Below are 18,915 nucleotides of genomic sequence, written 5' to 3'. Positions count from 1 at the left end.
TCCACAATCTAGATTTTCATTACATATCCACAGGTTTTCTGTCCATAATCCCTGGTTTCCATTCCATAGTCTGAGGTTTCTCATCCATATTCTCAAGGTTTATTCCACATTCTCAGGTTTCCATTCTCAGATATTCCCTCATACATGACACACTGGAGCAGACACGCATGCAAAAGAGATATTTCTGTGTGATGTACAACTGTGAGTAATGACAGATACACAAACATTGCTTCCACCAGCAGACGCACAAATATAAATATGAGGCAATCTGGGAGAGCATGGGAAAGGATTCTGTTTCTGATCTGCCACTGTAAAACACAAATTTGTGGAAAAAAAAAAAAAAACTGCCAGCAAAGACACAAAATACAACGCAAAAATGTGTGTGTGTGTGTGTGTGTGTGTGTGTGTGTGTGTGTGTGTGTGTGTGTGTGTGTGTGCGCACTCACGTGTAATTGAAAGCCACAAGTGGAATCAAGTGGAAGTGATGCTGATTGAATGAAAGGTTGAGTCTTCTGTGTGTGTGCGTGTGCACGCATAACAGCAGTGTTTCCCAAATTCCCAGAGGCAAAGTCATTCCATTTGCTCTCACCGGGGGGACGGACGACACTTATCAATTTATGAACTGAATTTCATTTTCAGCTTCTGACACACAGCATGTGAACGGCGCTGAGTGAAAGGCGCTTTTCACTCCATTGTAAGAGGCTGAGAATTGCGCGGCGGTGCTCACAAAGCCACACACCGCGCATTAGCATCACACCGATGTGAATGCAGCCGCCGTGCTTCATCATATTTCATTTTTAGAAGCTCGGCCTTGTATTAGCATCCGTTATCATCGGACTGTTTATGAGCTTTATTAGCTGTCTGATGGTGAACGTAATACGCTGCAATACGCCGCCAGCTGTGTCTGGGTTTTGTCTCAAGGTGACTAAAGGTCTCGGGGGGTCACTGATCCATACCACCGCCGTAATTACCCACAGTACACAAACACAATCAATACGCAAGGATGAAGTTGTTAGTCTCTGAGGGAAGTTGGTGGGAGAGAGAAAAATCCGAGCTACCACTGATGGAATTTTCTCCACATTTGCGTTTGGGAATGAGAGTAGGAGTTAAACGACACCACAGCAACAGCTGTCCAATATTCATTCAATTCTGCGCAGATCAAAAGAACAATAACAAAAAAGCAAGAACTGACCGCTCAAAGTGTTCACTGATCTTTGATCATAACTGCAGATCTTCGATCCTGAACACACCTTTGAGCCTGATAACTCACCTCTGTGATTGCTGACCCAATTCTGACAGTGATCTTTGATCCATCTATCTCTGTTCCTGTCCTTGGCTCCCAATTATTGACCTTTGATCCTGCTCACTGATCTCTGATAATAATCTTGTTCCTGGCCTTTAATCATAATCCTTGACTTTGAATCTCCTGATCTTTCATCCTGGTGGCTGACCTTTGAATCTGAACATTTATCTTTGAACCTGAACACTCACTTTTGTTTCTGATTGCTCACCCAGTTCTGACTATGATCTTTGGTATTTGATCCTAATCTTTGTTCCCAACCTTTCACATGAATCACTGACCTTTGAGCCTGGCCACTGATCTTTTATCTTGATCACTAACCATCAAATCTGAACACTCATCATTGATTCTGATTGCTCACCTTTGTTTTAAAATGATGACCAAAGCCTGATCAGTAGCTTTGATCCTAACCTCTGACCTCTGAATATAAACACTGATCTTTCATCCTAGTTTTTGTTCCTCCTGACCTTTGAGCCTTACCTCTGGGCATAGATCATGATTACTGAAATTTTGAATCTGAACATTGACCTTTGGTCTTGATTGCTGCCCTTTGATCTAAAACAGTGATCTTTGCTCCTAATATTTGTTCCTGCCCTTTGATGCTAATTGCTGACCTTTGAACATAAACACTGATATTTGATGCTAATCTCTGTTCCTGACTTTTGATCCTTAATGCTGAACACAGCCCAGGACCACTGACCTGACCAGTGATCTTTGAGTTTAATAAATGTCCTTTGATCCTAAACACTGATCTTTGATCCTATTTGTTGTGGATCTTTGACACTGATCACTAAACAAAGATCATGTACACTGACCTTTATGTGTGAACCTTAGATTCAAAAACTCCCTATCTTACAAAAAAGTTTCATTAACATACATTTTTGCATAATCCTGCTAACAATCAAACAAACAAACATGGGTGGAAAAACATAACACCTTGGCAGAAATTCTTTTGGAATTTCCTCCACTGGATGAGCCCCGGTTTCCCTACGAGGAGGAACGAGGAGTTCGATCTCAATGTATCTCATGTCATCCCACAAAACAAATAATAATAATAATAATAAAACAGAACCACCAGCTTGTGTTAAACTGGATTTTGGAATTTGTGTGACCGCCTGCTCGCTGCTCGCTTACGAGCAAAGCAAGTAAGAAAATAAATAACGGCTGTTGTCTTGAGGATCTGGATGCTGAATATTTCCCACAATCTGTTGTTTGAATCTCTTTTGTCTGCTGTGAGATTAAAGACTCCGTCTCCGTCTTATCCTCGGCCTGCTGCATTTGCATGCTGAGCCTCTCGTGTGTGTGTGGAGTGGGTGACTTGCTGTGACTGGCTCTGTCAGATTTAAATAAAATAAAATAAAGCTCACGTTTCGTGCAGTGTACAGTATGTGTCGCTCCGTGCTATTTTCAGACTGTGACAGATGCTGCATTATTCATTTTATCCAGTGTAGGAGAAATCACAGTGCACTGTGTTTGATATCGTCTCACACAAACACGACAATATGTCCATTAAATACGATCGCCTACTAACCAAGAGCACCTCACAGACGGTGGATAAATTATCAACAAACGTCCTCATTTATGGGACCTCAAAGATATTAAAACATCACTCTTTATTCCTCCAGGGCTATTGGTGCCGCTATTGCCCTGTCTACACTGGCATTGCCTACTAGAGGTGGGCGATACCGGGAATTTTGGTATTGATCCGATACCAAGTAAATACAAGCCCAGTATCGCCGATACCGATACCGATACCGATACTTTTTCATATTTAAGCTTCATAGATCCAAAGGATCCAAAAGACCTAGGCTAGAATTTCGCCAAACATTGTACGTGACAACAAAATACTTTATTATCACAATCAACATTTTTGTTTAAAAAATATCACTAAACACAACTTAAAACAAAATCTCCTGAGGTAGAGAGCTGACAAACCACAATACAAGGGTGGGCTGCTACATGTTGTGTGACACAGAGCAACGCGCTGCTCTTACAGACAGAGAGTAGACTTTGATGAATCTGCGTGCGCAGCAGACAGTGCATGCGGGAGAGAAAAAGATCTTTTTTACACGAGGATCGTTCAATATCAATACCAGCGTTGGTATCGATATTAGGATCGATCCGCCCACCTCTATTGCCTACACACAATTCTGTGCATATGTTCTTAAACTATCCTGAACAAACCTGTGACGTCACCTACACGTTTTCTGAAAAGCAGGTTTCGTGACGGGGGGTACGAAAATGGGGTGTTTTTCGTAATGGGGGCGCAAATTAATTTTGTGATGGAGGGCACAAAATGTGGGGTGAAAGGGGGGTCATGGTTAATGTTTTGGGAGAATACACATTTACGCTATGGTTATGGTTAGAGTTAGGAGAAGGGGAAGATTAGAAATCACAAAATAAAAAATACCTTGTCACGAAAAGCGGACACTTTTCGTGACGGGGCACAAAAAAAAAATGTGAGACCAGGTTGTGCTAGCGCCACTCTGCTAAACACCAAACCAATTATAAATTTGTATGGGGGCACAATGTGGACAAGACCGGTGTGACTTTGATTAATGAAGCTCAAACACACCCACCTATATCCCAAAGTTAGTAAAGCTCAGGCTAATGAGCTCACTGAAATTCAGAAGATGATTAACAGGTTTTTTTTTTCTTTTTGAGTGGGCAGTGGTTCTTATAATTTAGCATTAAAAACTATGAGCAGCATAGAGCCTCATTAACCATGGCACCATCAGTGTAGCTAATGTTAACAAGCTAACAATACCTACTAATTAGCACTAATGGTGCTAACGCACAAATTAAATAATGCTAAAATTTCTCTCAGCAGAACACCAACTTCTCTTTAGCGCAATTAACTGCACAGTCAGCCATAATCATCTCAGATAATTTTTAATAAAATGCTCAAAAATGACAAACACAGTCATGTTCACAGCTAGCGCCCAACAGCCAGCAGTTGCCTGGACCCGCTAGCTGTCACTCAAAGATAGCACATTCCTATTATTCAAACCTTTATGTTTTAAAATAGCTTAAAAGGATGAGTTATATCGGTTAGGTATATAATGAAGACGAACAATTTCAAGTTTAGTTAACTTTGATGCACCACATCAATATAACAATAACCTTTGCTTTTCTGTCTGCCACCTGCTGGACTTGACTGGGATTGTTGCGGAAAATAATCCCATCATCATATGTATGGTGGAAATTAAGAGCAGGTGTGGTCACCATTAAACATAAATTGACGTTAGCTTGGTTGTTACTTTCTTTCAGGTCTACAGGTCTGGTGATCACCAAGGCCGCCGTTGCTTGGTGTAATGCGTACATCCAAACTGATGCTAGATTCACAAAAATCACGGACACAAACACAGAATTACACCTATGTAAGCACGTGCAAGACTCCCACAATGACAACATGTGTTTAGCATACGCTGGCGGACACACGCCGTATCCTATATCTTATTAGGCAAAAGAGAACAAGGTAGCATAGTGCCCAAAAGGCACGCTATTGGTGTGACAGATCCTGGCATAAATAGTGTTTTGCTGTTGTTGTTTAATATGCAGATCTACATATGTACTACACAAATTTCAGACAAGAGAAAGGGTAGAAGCGGCCGTAGCATGGGCGATACGTGGATGTGAGAGGACACGAGCATCAATGCTGAGCTTGTGATGACAGCGCGCAAACAAGCACACAAGTACACTGCAAGGACACAAACAATACTGTTGCACGGATACATGAAGAGGCGCTTGACAGATTTCAGCCGTAATTGATATCTCTGTTTGGCAGCCATTTTTATTTGGCTTAACCACAAACTGGGAAAGATCTAAGCAAACACAGTCCCATCGCTTACAAGCATCACTTGACACATTCGAACACAAGAGATAGAAAAAATATATATAAAGTAAACCATGCAGGATTTTTTTTTCTTTTTCTTTTTAAATCTCTGCCTGTCTCTCCCAAGTAAGTGGAGGCGGCGCAGGCAAGAACCCCCCTAAAAGATGGACTGCTTTTTAATTGGTTGTCATCGCTGAACTTTATCTCGTGGGTGATGAGTGAGGGGAAGTGTGTGAGTACGACCACCGCGGTGATCAGTCACGGTGTGCCGTTTTGCCGAGAAGTGGCTCTGTGCAGTGTGCAATCAGAGCCCAAGAGAGAGAGCAAAAAATTCAAAGATGCACTCTTTTATGATCATTCAAGGGCAAAGGATTTCCATCTAATAAATATATGTAGCTCCAACTCAAATAAAGCACATTCATCCAAGACAATGTAATTTCATTTAGTTGAGATTACATATATTTATTAAATGGAAATCCAATTCAGTGAGTCAGTTTTTTGAGTGTATCACACAAACAAATGACTCATTGGATGAACTCAGTTCAATTATGAGCAGGATTTCCATCTAACAAATACATGTAGCCCCAACTCAAATAAAGCACATTCATCCAAGACAATGTAATTTAATTTAGTTGAGATTACATATATTTATTAAATGGAAATCCAATCCAGTGAGTCAGTTTTTTGAGTGTATCACACAAACAAATGACTCACTGGATGAACTTGATTCAATTATGTGCAGGATTTCCATCTAACAAATATATGTAGCCCCAACTCAAATAAAACACATTCATCCAAGACAATGTAATTTAATTTAGATGAGATTACATATATTTATTAGATGGAATCCAATCCAATGAGTCAGTTTTTTTGAGTGAAATGACTCATTGGATGAACTCAATTAAATTATGAGCAGGATTTCCATCTACAGTAGTGTTCATAATAGTAGTGCTATGTGACTAAAAAGATTAATCCAGGTTTTGAGTGTATTTCTTATTGTTACATGGGAAACAAGGTACCAGTAGATTCAGTAGATTCTCACAAATCCAACAAGACCAAGCATTCATGATATGCACACTCTTAAGGCTATGAAATTGGGCTATTAGAAAAAAAGTAGAAAAGGGGGTGTTCACAATAGTAGTGTGGCATTCAGTCAGTGAGTTCGTCGATTTTGTGGAACAAACAGGTGTGAATCAGGTGTCCCCTATTTAAGGATGAAGCCAGCACCTGTTGAACATGCTTTTCTCTTTGAAAGCCTGAGGAAAATGGGACATTCAAGACATTGTTCAGAAGAACAGCATAGTTTGATTAAAAAGTTGATTGGAGAGGAGAAAACTTATACGCAGGTGCAAAAAATTATAGGCTGTTCATCTACAATGATCTCCAATGCTTTAAAATGGACCAAAAAAAGAGAGACGCGTGGAAGAAAACACTAAACAACCATCAAAATGGATAGAAGAATAACCAGAATGGCAATGGCTCACCCATTGATCAGCTCCAGGATGATCAAAGACAGTCTGGAGTTACCTGTAAGTGCTGTGACAGTTTGAAGATGCCTGTGTGAAATTAATTTATTTGCAAGAATCCCCCGCAAAGTCCCTCTGTTAAATAAAAGACATGTGCAGAAGAGGTTACAATTTGCCAAAGAACACATCAACTGGCCTAAAGAGAAATGGAGGAATATTTTGTGGACTGATGAGAGTAAAATTGTTCTCTTTGGGTCCAAGGGCCGCAGGCAGTTTGTGAGACGACCCCCAAACTCTGAATGCAAGCCACAGTTCACAGTGAAGACAGTGAAGCATGGTGGTGCAAGCATCATGATATGGGCATGTTTCTCCTACTATGGTGTTGGGCCTATATATCACATACCAGGTATCATGGATCAGTCTGGATATGTCAAAATACTTGAAGAGGTCATGTTGCCTTATGCTGAAGAGGACATGCCCTTGAAATGGGTGTTTCAACAAGACAGTGACCCCAAGCACACTAGTAAACCAGCAAAATCTTGGTTCCAAACCAACAAAATTAATGCCTTGCAGATGTGAAGAAATCATGAAAAACTGTGGTTATACAACTAAATACTAGTTTAGTGATTCACAGGATTGCTAAAAAAGCAGTTTGAACATAATAGTTTTGAGTTTGTAACAGCAAATGCTACTATTATTGTGAACACCCCCTTTTCTACTTTTTTTTTTTTACTAATAGCCCAGTTTCATAGCCTTAAGAGTGTGCATATCATGAATGCTTGGTCTTGTTGGATTTGTGAGAATCTACTGAATCTACTGGTACCTTGTTTCCCATGTAACAATAAGAAATATACTCAAAACCTGGATTAATCTTTTTGGTCACATAGCACTACTATTAATCTGAACACTACTGTAATAAATATATGCAGTCCCAACTCAATTAAATTAAATTATCTTGCATGGATGTGCTTTATTTGAGTTGGGGCCAGAGGTGGAACAAAGTCACCGTCAAGTCACTCTCAAGTCATGAATCAGCAAGTCCCAGGTCAAGTCTCAAGTCATAATGAACACCAAATTGTTTGCAAGCTGACTTGAGACTTGACTTGGGACTTGCAGACTGTTGACTTGAGAATGACTTGACAGTGACTTCATCCCACCTTTGGTTGGGGCTACATATATTTACTAGATGGAAATCCTGCTCATAATTAAATTGAGTTCATCCAATGCATCAGTTTTTCGAGTGTAGGCTAAAGGCCAATAGGGTTCTTTGTCTGATACATTTCAAGTTTGCTAACAATCAAGTATGTACACCCAATATTATTGCGCTCATAAGCAATTTGTGGTTAACAAACATGATGACAATACCCCTGCAGCCTTGTTGAGAGGTAAAAACTCAGGTTTTTGGGTGTTGTCTTGCACTCAGAAGAATACTGGAATTAAATCCTACCTTAAACAGGCGCAGGATGTTGGCCACCATGATAGACACGGAGCTCGCCGCCGCCCCGATCACCCCAACAATTTTATCCGGCTTGGTGAAGATAGGAGGGTCTCCGTTAGCGCAGCGGACATCAGAGCCATCCCTCTCGATTAACGCCTGCACAAACGTCAGGGACTGTTCCAGAGCATAGGTATCCCTGGAGCAGGTATCCAGGATCCGGGCCCCCAGCGTGATGTTGGGCAGCAGCTCGGGGTCCTTGTTGATCAGATCAATAGCGAACATCATGGCCTCCAAACGATGGATGCCTTTCTCCTTTTTCAGCTCCCCGCAGGGTGTGCCGCGGTCCCCCCGTGAATGCACTGGAAATAATCCGCCAAGGATGATATCCCCATCCAATCGGATGGAGTGAGCGTACTCTGGTGCTGCTTGGGGGTCAGTGGGAATCCGCTGAGGGGAGGCAAGGGGCAGAACCCAGGTGTAGGAAGTAGCAACCAACAGAAAGAGGACAGCAGGGCACTGTGTGTACAACGTTGGGTAGCACTGCGATTCCATGATCGGTTGGCAAACAAAAAGCCCAGGTGGTCTAAAAACAGGCTTCAGGGTAAAGTAATCCAGTAGACCAATCACAATTGAGGGGTATTTTTAAGGGATATTGAGGAGTAAAGCCTTCCTATTGGTCAATGTAGGAAGGGTGAGCGACCCCAATGAGCAAGTCATATTCCAAAAAAAGACAGCGTGACGGAGATAGGTAGAACAGTAATATGGCCGTTATGTCGTAGAAAATCTGTTTCGGGAGTTGAGACTGTAATCCGCAAGTAACATCTTCAGTGGAGCCTGTTGGGGACAGAGAGACAAAGACAGAGAGAGAGATAGAGGGAGTATTTAAGTACCATAAACCTGCTGTAGGGATGCACGGTCCACCAGACAAATAGCATGTGTAAACCACTGAGGGGCATGGCAAAAAAAAAACGGCCAAGCATACCCGAAATAAGCCATAAACATGCACCCACACCCACACAAGAGCCATTTTCCCCAGCAGACCTGTCAAAATTTATACTTCCATTCTATAATTGAAAACCCAGCGTCTGGCAGATTGTAATCACCTGCACGTTCGTGCACAGACACACATTTCTCCACCTGACGATGAGCGGAACAGCTGTTAAAATGACAGTGGAGAACCGCAGTGAGCTCCTCGGGCAATTTGTGCGAAGGCACGGGCGACCCGCTGCAGTGGAAGAGCGGCTCCAGTGAGGGGGCGAGAGACTAGCAGAGAGAGACAGAAGTGAAGAGAGAGATGAGGAAAGAGGGAGTTCGAGAGACACTGAGACTGAGAGACAGCAGTGGGAAAGCAAGTTCGACTGGCGCCTCCGAGCTACTGCATCATTCACACACACCTGCTGTTTTTGCAGCGAATAAATGAACACATTACATCCCACGCATCCAGCCGTACAATCCAAAATTACCAACAGGTAGGTTTAATGTTGAATGCTGTTCCATAATGCAGTCAATACATCATCTGGTAGCGGTTGTCACCCCTTGAGCCAAAGATGGCCTTCTACCATGGGCAACGTTATGGGGCACTCGTCCTACTGAGCTATTTAAAAAAAGTGGTACAACCTAGATCCAGCTAGACCTGAAAATTAGTTTGCATGATATACGCACTTTCATTAGCGTTGACCACCCTCAGGTATTACTGTCTCATTTAACCCCCGCTGTTTCACAACCCTGAGTTCATCATTGCATCATCTGCAATTTCATAAAGTGAGGAAGCTCTTTGTTCAAACTTCAACAAGAACTGCATGCCCACCTAACAGAGCGTTAGCTTTAATGTTCTCTAAACATTTTGAAGGAAAGTTTCTTTTTGGTTCCCAGAACGTTTGATTGAAATGTTAGCACAAAAGTTTTGAGAACATTAGGTCAAACATTCTGGGAACGCATTTAAGGAAAGTTTCTTTTTTGGTTCCCAGACCGTTTGACAATAACGTTAGCACAAACGTTTAGAGAACGTTAGACCTAACATTCTGGGAACGTTGTTAGGGAAAGTTTCGGGGGTTTTTCCCAGAGCGTTTCATAGTAATGATAGCACAAACATTTAGAGAACGTTAGCCCTAACATTCTGGGAACGTTGTTAAGGAAAGTTTCCTTTTGGTTTCCAGAGCGTTTGATAGTAATGATAGCGCAAACATGTAGAGAACGTTAGACCTAACATTCTTGAAACGTGTTTAAAGAAAGTTTCTTTTTGGTTCCCAAAACATTTGACAATAACAGCACAAATGTTTAGAGAGTGTTAGACCTAACAATCTGGGAATGTCATTAAGGAAAGTTTCCTTTTGGTTCCCAGAACGTTTGACAATAACGTTAGCACAAACGTTTAGAGAATGCTATTCTGGAAACATGTTTAAGGAAAGTTTCTTTTTGGTTCCCAGAACGTTTGACAATAACATTAGCATAAACGTTTAGAGAGCATTCTAATAATCTGGGAACATTGTTACATGGAAAGTTTCTTTTTGGTTTCCAGAACACTGGTAACATTGCATAAAGTCACCTAAATACGAGGTCTATTAGAAAAGTATCCTACCTTATTATTTTTTTCAAAAACTATATGGATTTGAATCACGTGCAATTACATCAGACAAGCTTGAACCCTCGTGCGCATGCGTGAGTTTTTTCACGCCTGTTGGTTGCGTCATTCGCCTGTGGGCAGGCTTTGAGTGAGGAGTGGTCCACCCCTCCCGTCTATTTTTTCATTGTTTAGGAATGGCTCAGAGACTGCCGCTTTGCTTGATCAAAATTTTTCATAAACTGTGAGGCACATCCGAGTGGACACCATTCGAGAAATTCAGCTGGTTTTCGGTGAAAATTTTAAGGGCTGATGAGAGATTATGGAGTGTTACTGTCGCTTTAAGGACAACCCACGGAGCCGGAGGGCGTGCCGCGCTCCGAGCCGCCGTCATCAGCCTGTTTCGAGCTGAAAACTTCCAAATTTAAGGCTCTGTTGATCCAGGACATCGTGAGAGAACAGAGAAGTTTCAGAAGAGGTCGGGATCAGCAGTTTATCCGGACATTCCACTGTTAAAGGAGATTTTGTAATGAAAGACGTGCGGACGGATTTGCGCATTGGCAGGCAGCCGCTCATGGCCCGGCGTTACAGAGAAACACCTCCGTGTTGATAACTCTGATAACCATTCGAAAAATTCAGGCGGCTTTCAATGGTTTTCAGTTGAGTGACTATCCCAGAAACTGTTTAACAGCTGGGCATGTTCAAACTTGTCCCGTAACGCTTCCAACGCTTCTCTCACGACATCCTGGGTCAACAGAGGCTTAAATTTGGAAGTTTTCAGCTCGAAACAGGTTGATGACGGCGGTTCGGAGCGCGGCGCACCCTCCGGCTCCGTGGGTTGTCCTTAAAGCGACAGTAACACTCCATAATCTCTCATCAGCCCTTAAATTTTTCACCGAAAACCAGCTGAATTTCTCGAATGGTGTCCACTCGGATGTGCCTCACAGTTTATGAAAAAATTTTGATCAAGCAAAGCGGCAGTCTCTGAGCCATTCCTAAACAATGAAAAAATAGACAAGAGGGGTGGACCACTCCTCACTCAAAGCCTGCCCACAGGCGAATGACACAACCAACAGGCGTGAAAAAACTCTCGCATGCCCACGAGGGTTCAAGCTTGTCTGATGTAATCGCACGTGATTCAAATCCATATAGTTTTTGAAAAAAATAATAAGGTCGGATACTTTTCTAATAGACCTCGTATATGTTTTATCCAAATGTTCCCAAAACATTTTGATAACGTTACCAAAAGTCATAGTTTTGTCATTGAAAGACATTTCAAGTAAGAAAGATGGTGAGACTAGAATTAATATATTTGTCAAATTTCCCTCAGCTATAAACATAACTTGTCAATATATAAAATGAAGTAATAAAGTTAGGTAAATGTTCTAGAAATTATTCTGATAACCATAAACTAAATATAACCAATATATTGCCCTATTGTCCAGGTCTCCCTTGCAAAAGAGGTCTTGATCTCAGTGGGACTAACCTGGTTAAATAAAGGTTAAATAAATAAACATTACCAAAAACCTAAGCTGGGTGGTTTAATTGCTATTTCCCCCACCTCAAACAGAATCAAGAAAGCAGGGCTCCTTCCTGCGAGGAGACTCTGAAGGGTAGTTCATCAACAAGTACCTGGTGGCTGGACCTACTTCCATGAGGTTTGGCCATGCTCAAGCCATGGTGAAGCCAGCCACACATGGGTGCACCACCTGCAACAACAGGCAATGGGTTTGTGGGTAAAGCATTTCTAGATCAGGCTGGGGCCAACCCCTTGAGGCTTGTTCTAGGGACATGAGATCTGCAGGCAAACTGGTATCTTGGGGTCTTCTAACCAAATGGAGTCAAAGATCTACATTCAGATTGCAGCAGTATCCCTTCAGACTTCATTTTCCAGATCTGTGCCCAGTCCAGGAGCAGGGATGATGATCTCCAATCTACAAAAGTTCGTACCCTCATTTGTGGGTGGTATCTCCAAAAATAGGATCATGGGCACAAATAGCAAGAAGGGCTTTCTTTTGCAGAGTGGCGGGGAATGAACTGCCCACACTGAAAGGAGTCACCTAGCCACCTGGATAATCATTGATACCTCCATTTGGACTTTGCCTAGATACTCATAACAGACCGGTGGGATTACATATAGCATATTGCCAGAGATTGCCATGGGCTAGAGCATGAGCTTCAATGCTTAATGTGATGTTCTCGCTCACCCAACTTTGGAAAGTGGCGGAAAACACACAGATGGACAGTACTGTTAAAGACTGAATGTTCATTTTTTTATTTTTAATTCATCATTTCTCTCTATTTGGGCCATTGCTCTGAATTTTCTTGCTTTATGATGGCTGTCCTGCTTACCTCGATTGTAGCTATCGAGATGACCCATTTCACATAGTTTAGCCTTTTATTTGCCTTAATTTAATCCATTACTTATTAGTCTGTAGAAATTATGTAGACTTACAACAGATTCTCAGACAACTCATGTTTCATAACTTTAAATCATGTATGAAGTTGACCTTGTCATTTTGTTTAAGTACGTCTGCACAGATGGGTAGGATTACTTTGAAATGTATTCACTTACTACATACAAAATACACTGAAAAAAGAACCAACTTAAAAATCTGTTTCAATTGGTAACACCTGAATGAATTAAGTTGTTTGAATGAATCTGTATCAACTGGTAACACTTGAAAGAATTAAGTTGTTTGGACTTAAGATGGTAACTTAGATCTACTTTAACTTACTAACTTAAGTTCAAACAGCTATTAGTTCAATTAGTTCAAACAACAATTAAGTTGTTTGAACTTAAGTTAGTAAGTTCAAACAACTTAATTCATTCAGATATTACCGAACTTAAGTTAAGGTGCGTTTACACATAAGCAAGACGCGTTACGAATGTCATTTTTCTGTCATTCGTGACACATTCCTGACATTCTTAATGTGACTTAACGCATCTCAATAGGTTTCTTAATAGTGCGTGTTGGTGCATGATATTCTTGATATTCGTGGAGCACGTTTTTGCCTGTCAAAAAATCTGCCACGAATGTCACACATCACCCTCATTTCGTCTCATGTCGTGGAGGTCGCAACTGAGCGTACTGATGCGTCTTGATGAGTAGTGATCCTTAATAGAACGTGACAATGTTCGTAGTGGTTCCTGTGATGGTTCTTGGAGCCCAAACTGTCACACGTTATTATGAAGTGACACAGAAACTGTCAACTTTTGACACGACTTGTAACGCAGCATCACATTTCACTGCGCGCCACGACGGATCAGTTTTCTGTCACGTGCGCACAATTAAAGTCAGCTCCAAATGTTGTTCCACAGTTCCTGCTGAAGCTCCTCAGGAGGCTCCTGCAGGAGTTCCACCTGCTGTAACCGATGAGCGGGAGAACGAGTCTGAACCAGAGGAGCGAGAGGAGACTCATGTGCAGCCAGACATCTCTGCACCTCCTCCATTTCGGCGGAGGAAGAAGCGCGTGCACAATTAAACCCTGCGCTGCACAACATTGTTTGATTGCTGACACCAAGTCGGCTAAAAGTCAAATTTCAGTGCTCTTCAGCGCGCTCATGCAGGTGTTCTACCTGCTAAATGTGCCTGATGTTTGGGGAAATGCACGAGACGAGAGCCGCATGAAGCCACACATCTGGCTATGTCCTCCTCCTCCTCTCTGCGCCACTCCATGGCACAGAGCCCAACTACGCATGCAGTCACAAAGTTCTTCTGAAAAACTGGAGCGATCTGAATTCGGTTGGATGAATATGGGGGTGTGTGTGGAGACAATTCACCTCGTTCACAACGTGACAGAACTGCACGATAGCGCGTAACAACGCGGAACACTATTCTTGAACGTGCATAATGGTTCCTGATAATTCTGCGGCAACATGTGCCATTAATCATAACGCGTGGTAACAGGTTGCAGCAGTTCCTGAGGACACCTGACGCCTCTGCCCCGAATCATCACATTCGTGATCAGCGGCCAAGAATGTGTACTTCGTGGCATTCGTGACTTGTCGTCGTTATGTGTAAATGTAGCATTAGTAACTTAAGAGTTGATATAACTTACCAACTTAAGTTTAAAAAACATATTTCATTCAGGTGTTACCAATTGAAAAGTATTAGTTCAAACAACAATTAAGCTGTTTGAACTTAGTTTAGTAAGTTAGAGTGGATCTAACTTACTAACTTAAGTTCAAACAACTAAATTCATTCAGGTGCTACCAATTGAAATAATTGAATTAAGTTGGCTCAACTATTGCCATTTTTCAGTGTACAATACAATCAGAATACTTAACAGTTTAATCTGAATACCTTTGAATTGCTTCAAAATCAATTACTAAAAATAGTAATTCTTTTTAACTTATAAACTACACTGTAAAACTCATTGAGTTAGTTGAACTCAAACCATTTGAGGAAATCGATTGCCTTAAACCATTTGAGTTTGCCAACTTAAATAAAATAATTTTCAAAAATTTGTTGGAGTTTTAGTAACTTAATTTATAGTTAATTAAACATGTAAATCTAGTTTATGTTTTTCAATAACAAAGTGACAAATTTCTGCCTAAAATATTTGCATTACATTTTGAATTTGATTTTTTGATGCATTCTTTGGTTTACTTGTTGACTCTGCGTTGTGTTGTTATGACTCCGCCCATTCGCTCCACTCGGGATGCGACCTCACGATCTCTGGCATGGAAGTTGGACTCTAACCAGAAGGCTAAAACCCAGGGCTCTGTCCTTGTAACCAGAGAATTCTGTTGAGCTGTTGGGAGTGAGGTTTACTAACTACATCTGCACAGTGACACCTGCTGGCCTCCGTTACATAAACTCAATTAAAATGAGTGAATGGAATACACTGGAAATACATCACCAACACTTAAATGCCCCAAAACTTTAAATGCACTTAAAGGAACAGAGTTATGACAACAATTCATTGTTGAGTTAGTTTAATTAATGGGAATGAGTGACAATAAGTTTTTGCAAAGTTTGAGTTACATTAACTTAATTATTGTATTAAAATGGGGTGTTCGGAGCGCGCTATGATTAAAACACTCCCTTTATATAGTTTGGCCAGCGCTAATTTGTCTTCTAATGCTGTTTATTCTCCTGGCAGTGATGTTGTTGATTCAGCATTTCCATCTCAGGCTCTTCTTGACTCCACTGCAAACGAGTCTAGTTGAGGTTCCATTATGATACCTACAGGTTGATGGCTGTCTTCTTCAAAGGAAGAGCAATCACACGAGTGTTAGACAGAAGAAGAAAGAAGAAGGAAGTCCTCCATAGGCTTTGAGTCCCATTGGTGCAGTTGCTTATTGCTGGATTCTGTAGTGTGAAATGGATGAGAGCCTAAAACTCCCCGTGGATGAGACACACCAGTCCAACGTGGGTTACTTCCCCAGCCAAGACCAGGTAGCATAAGTGGGAATCGATCCCAGAGCAGGCAAATCCGTAAGATAAAGAGTTGGGATACCAAGCTGTAGACTTGGGTAAGACAACAAGACTCTGGATTGTCCCAATACGCCCAATTGGGTACCGGCCTTGACTTGGGAAGTAACCTTTGCCAATCTCACGTTCCATTCAGGGCGGTTCGTCGATGCTCATCTGGTTCACGCGACACTATCCGGGGATCAGCACAGGCAGCGATGAGCCTCAGGGTCTGTACTGGACTAATTCTTCTCCTTCTTTGGAATTGTCACATGGCAGCAATCGCACACAGATTTTATTTTACCCTCAGCTCCCACGAGGGTCTGAACGCCTCAAAACCTGGTTTCCTCTCCAGGATAAGGGAATACAAGGTTTCTTGTGCTGTGATGACTTAAGGCAACCCCAAGAGGCCGCGGAGAGCTCATCACTCTTTTTAATTTAAACCCACAGCTGGCTGTCGGAGCCACCACTGCCCACTTTGTGCTCTTTTAGCCTGCACACCTGGTCTTTGTGCATCAACCCCCCCCCCCCGAGGGGAGGATGCTGCTCTTTTCCGGAGTGTGAGACTCTCTCCATCCTGAGTCCCTCTTTGTCTGACTTCCACTTGCCTTACACACACGCCTGTGACAGCAAAATTTGTGAGCTTGTGAGGAGGATGGCGAAGTCCCCAAAATGTATGATGGGTGTGTGTGTGTATGGGGGGGTGGGGGGGGGGGGATGCAGGCATGAAGGTAAACCAGATTTCCAGACCTTTTTCATCTGTTTTTCCTTGTAGCATCTCGAAAGCAGTCTGCAGAATGACATCTCTCGCGCACACACAAAAGCCCATACACAGATGAATGATGTGTGTGTGCCTCCTGAAATCAAAATTCAGCCCACAGCTTCAGAAAGGAGTCAGATCAAAGTGGGGTGTAGGTGAATACTGCAGCCCTATAGGCTGCTGCTGATTGCACCCTAATTAAGACGGTGCCACTGCAATGATGCACACTTCACCCCATAAATCAAACTGAAATCATCATCATCCTGCAGAGGCATGCATTCCATCCTAATGAGGTGCACGACATACCTGAGATCTTCCCCAGCGGAGATGAGGAGGGGTGACACAAGCCTCTTTTGGGGGTCCCTGCTCGCCTCAGGCAACTTCCTTGCGGAGCTCAGCAGTTTCCCCCCTCGACCTCAGCCAAATATCAGTCCTGCAGAGTGGGATTCTTCCCACAGGAGCGAAGGAATTTCAGGAGATCAAAGCATCCAGGATGCACAGAAAGGAGGAAAAATGGACCTCAATCCCAGCGTGGGGGGGGGGGGGGGGGGGGTTGCGCGCAGAGGCGCAGTTATGAACCCGGACTGTTTAAGGAGGCGCCGCTGGAGTCAATCCGCGATTCAGTCTGTCAGTCGTGATCAAGAATATTGGTTTTGAAAAGAAAAATAAATAAATATCCCACCTGAGCTTCACGCGTAGTTCGGCGCCTCTTTGGCGCACGGATCCATGAGGTCTGGTTTTTTTTTTTCCCCCAATCTTCTTTACGCACAGCGCGGACGCGCGCAGATTCCCGTGATGAGGCTCCCGCTCCGGTTGTCGGTGCTGAAAAGAACAGCGCACGACTCTACCGCGGCCAGATGAATCACACACACACACACACACACACACACACGCACACCCCAAAAAACGTGCGCCACTCAGTCAATCAAGTTTCCTCCAGATCGATACTCCGCAATAAACGCCATTGGCGATCGGCAACTGCATTGATAACTCCTCCAAATTAAGCGCATACACAACTTAGATTTCTTTAAAAAAAAAAAAAAAAAAAAAAGGAATTATAACAATCATAAAAAAATTAAAATCTCTTCGCGTGCTGCTTGCTTTTTTTTTTTTTTGGTGGATCGAATAAAAGAAGCGCCTCCCGTCCGATGTGCAACAATTTGCCGCTGCGGAGCGAACAGATGCGTGCGGCGTGTTCGCGCCGTGTGACAGCGCACGGGGAGACGCGCGCAACGCGGCCGACGCGCGAGACGCACACGTGGTGCAACGGCGACATCTGGTGGCGAAGCGAGTGAAACTGCAGCAGAGATCAGCTTTGATTTTGCAGCAAAAACAATCGACGGGGGGAAAGAAATAAAAAAGACAAATTACGTGAGATCTTTTCTTGCACATTAAAAACTACTATATTAAATTACTTCCAAACTATTTCTTTAGGGCTGGAACATTAATAATCTGAATTCCTAATCTGATGAACAAAATTAAGCGAAAACAGCACAATCTTTAATGACAGCGATGCCCAATTTGGGGCCTGTGGACCACAATTGATCCACATTGCTTTCATTTTGGGTCACCATGCTAATGGCTAATCTCTCTGCAAACTAATAACTGACTGCAAAACAGATTAAAGTTTGTGTTTTTGTCTCATTTAAATATTTTATTGCACATTTTTTATTATGTTTATTGTAGGTTTAAAATATGAACCTTCTATAAAATATAATCCACTTTATTGTAATATAAACATCACTTATTTTTGGCCCCGCCCCTCTATCCACTTAGATTTATGATCATGATCCTCCATCCTTGATCTTTATGACGAGTTTAGAAGCAAAATGCTATAATCTATTTTTTCAAAAATAAATGAATAAATAAAAAAAATAATGTGGAAAAGCAGAATTCACAGCAAAATACAACAGAAAATTTGCATACGTGAAAATGGTTAAATAAAATTATTTAATAAGTGCATGTTGGCCCCAGCAAAATTGTGTGTTTTGCATCTAAACACTTCCTACACGTTTCTAGAAAGAAAACATGTGCACTGGATTCAAACTTACCTGGATACATATGCCAGTTTTTCCCCATAAAGATGTATGTAATCTTTCTGGAAATTTTCATTAAAATGTCACAAACTGTCCCATG

The 18,915-nt window shown here is 42.1% G+C and overlaps 2 protein-coding genes and 1 long non-coding RNA gene across 3 annotated transcripts in view; 1 reads left to right on the top strand and 2 right to left on the bottom strand.

Annotated features, from left to right (window-relative positions):
* Positions 1 to 17,175, bottom strand: part of grm8a (glutamate receptor, metabotropic 8a) — a 666,822-nt gene extending 649,647 nt beyond the window's left edge. Inside the window, exons 1-2 of the mRNA XM_034163875.1 lie at positions 17,086 to 17,175; positions 8,049 to 8,873 (exon numbers count right to left, since the gene is read on the bottom strand). Of these exons, the coding sequence (XP_034019766.1) occupies positions 8,049 to 8,591 (543 nt within the window). The 5' untranslated portion in view covers positions 8,592 to 8,873; positions 17,086 to 17,175. The remainder of the gene's footprint in view (positions 1 to 8,048; positions 8,874 to 17,085) is intronic.
* Positions 2,292 to 17,261, top strand: LOC117504407. The gene is made up of 3 exons (XR_004558794.1): positions 2,292 to 2,306; positions 5,359 to 5,363; positions 17,112 to 17,261. It is a non-coding gene; the product is annotated as an uncharacterized LOC117504407 (long non-coding RNA).
* The window catches only part of znf800b (zinc finger protein 800b), a 54,945-nt gene continuing 45,450 nt past the window's right edge, over positions 9,421 to 18,915 (bottom strand). Inside the window, exon 12 of the transcript XR_004558791.1 lies at positions 9,421 to 9,433. The gene's annotated coding sequence lies outside the window, so the exon portion shown is untranslated. The remainder of the gene's footprint in view (positions 9,434 to 18,915) is intronic.

The sequence above is a fragment of the Thalassophryne amazonica genome, chromosome 22, assembly GCF_902500255.1.
Source record: "Thalassophryne amazonica chromosome 22, fThaAma1.1, whole genome shotgun sequence".
NCBI lineage: Eukaryota > Metazoa > Chordata > Actinopteri > Batrachoidiformes > Batrachoididae > Thalassophryne > Thalassophryne amazonica.
This window is presented reverse-complemented; position numbering and strand designations above follow the sequence as displayed.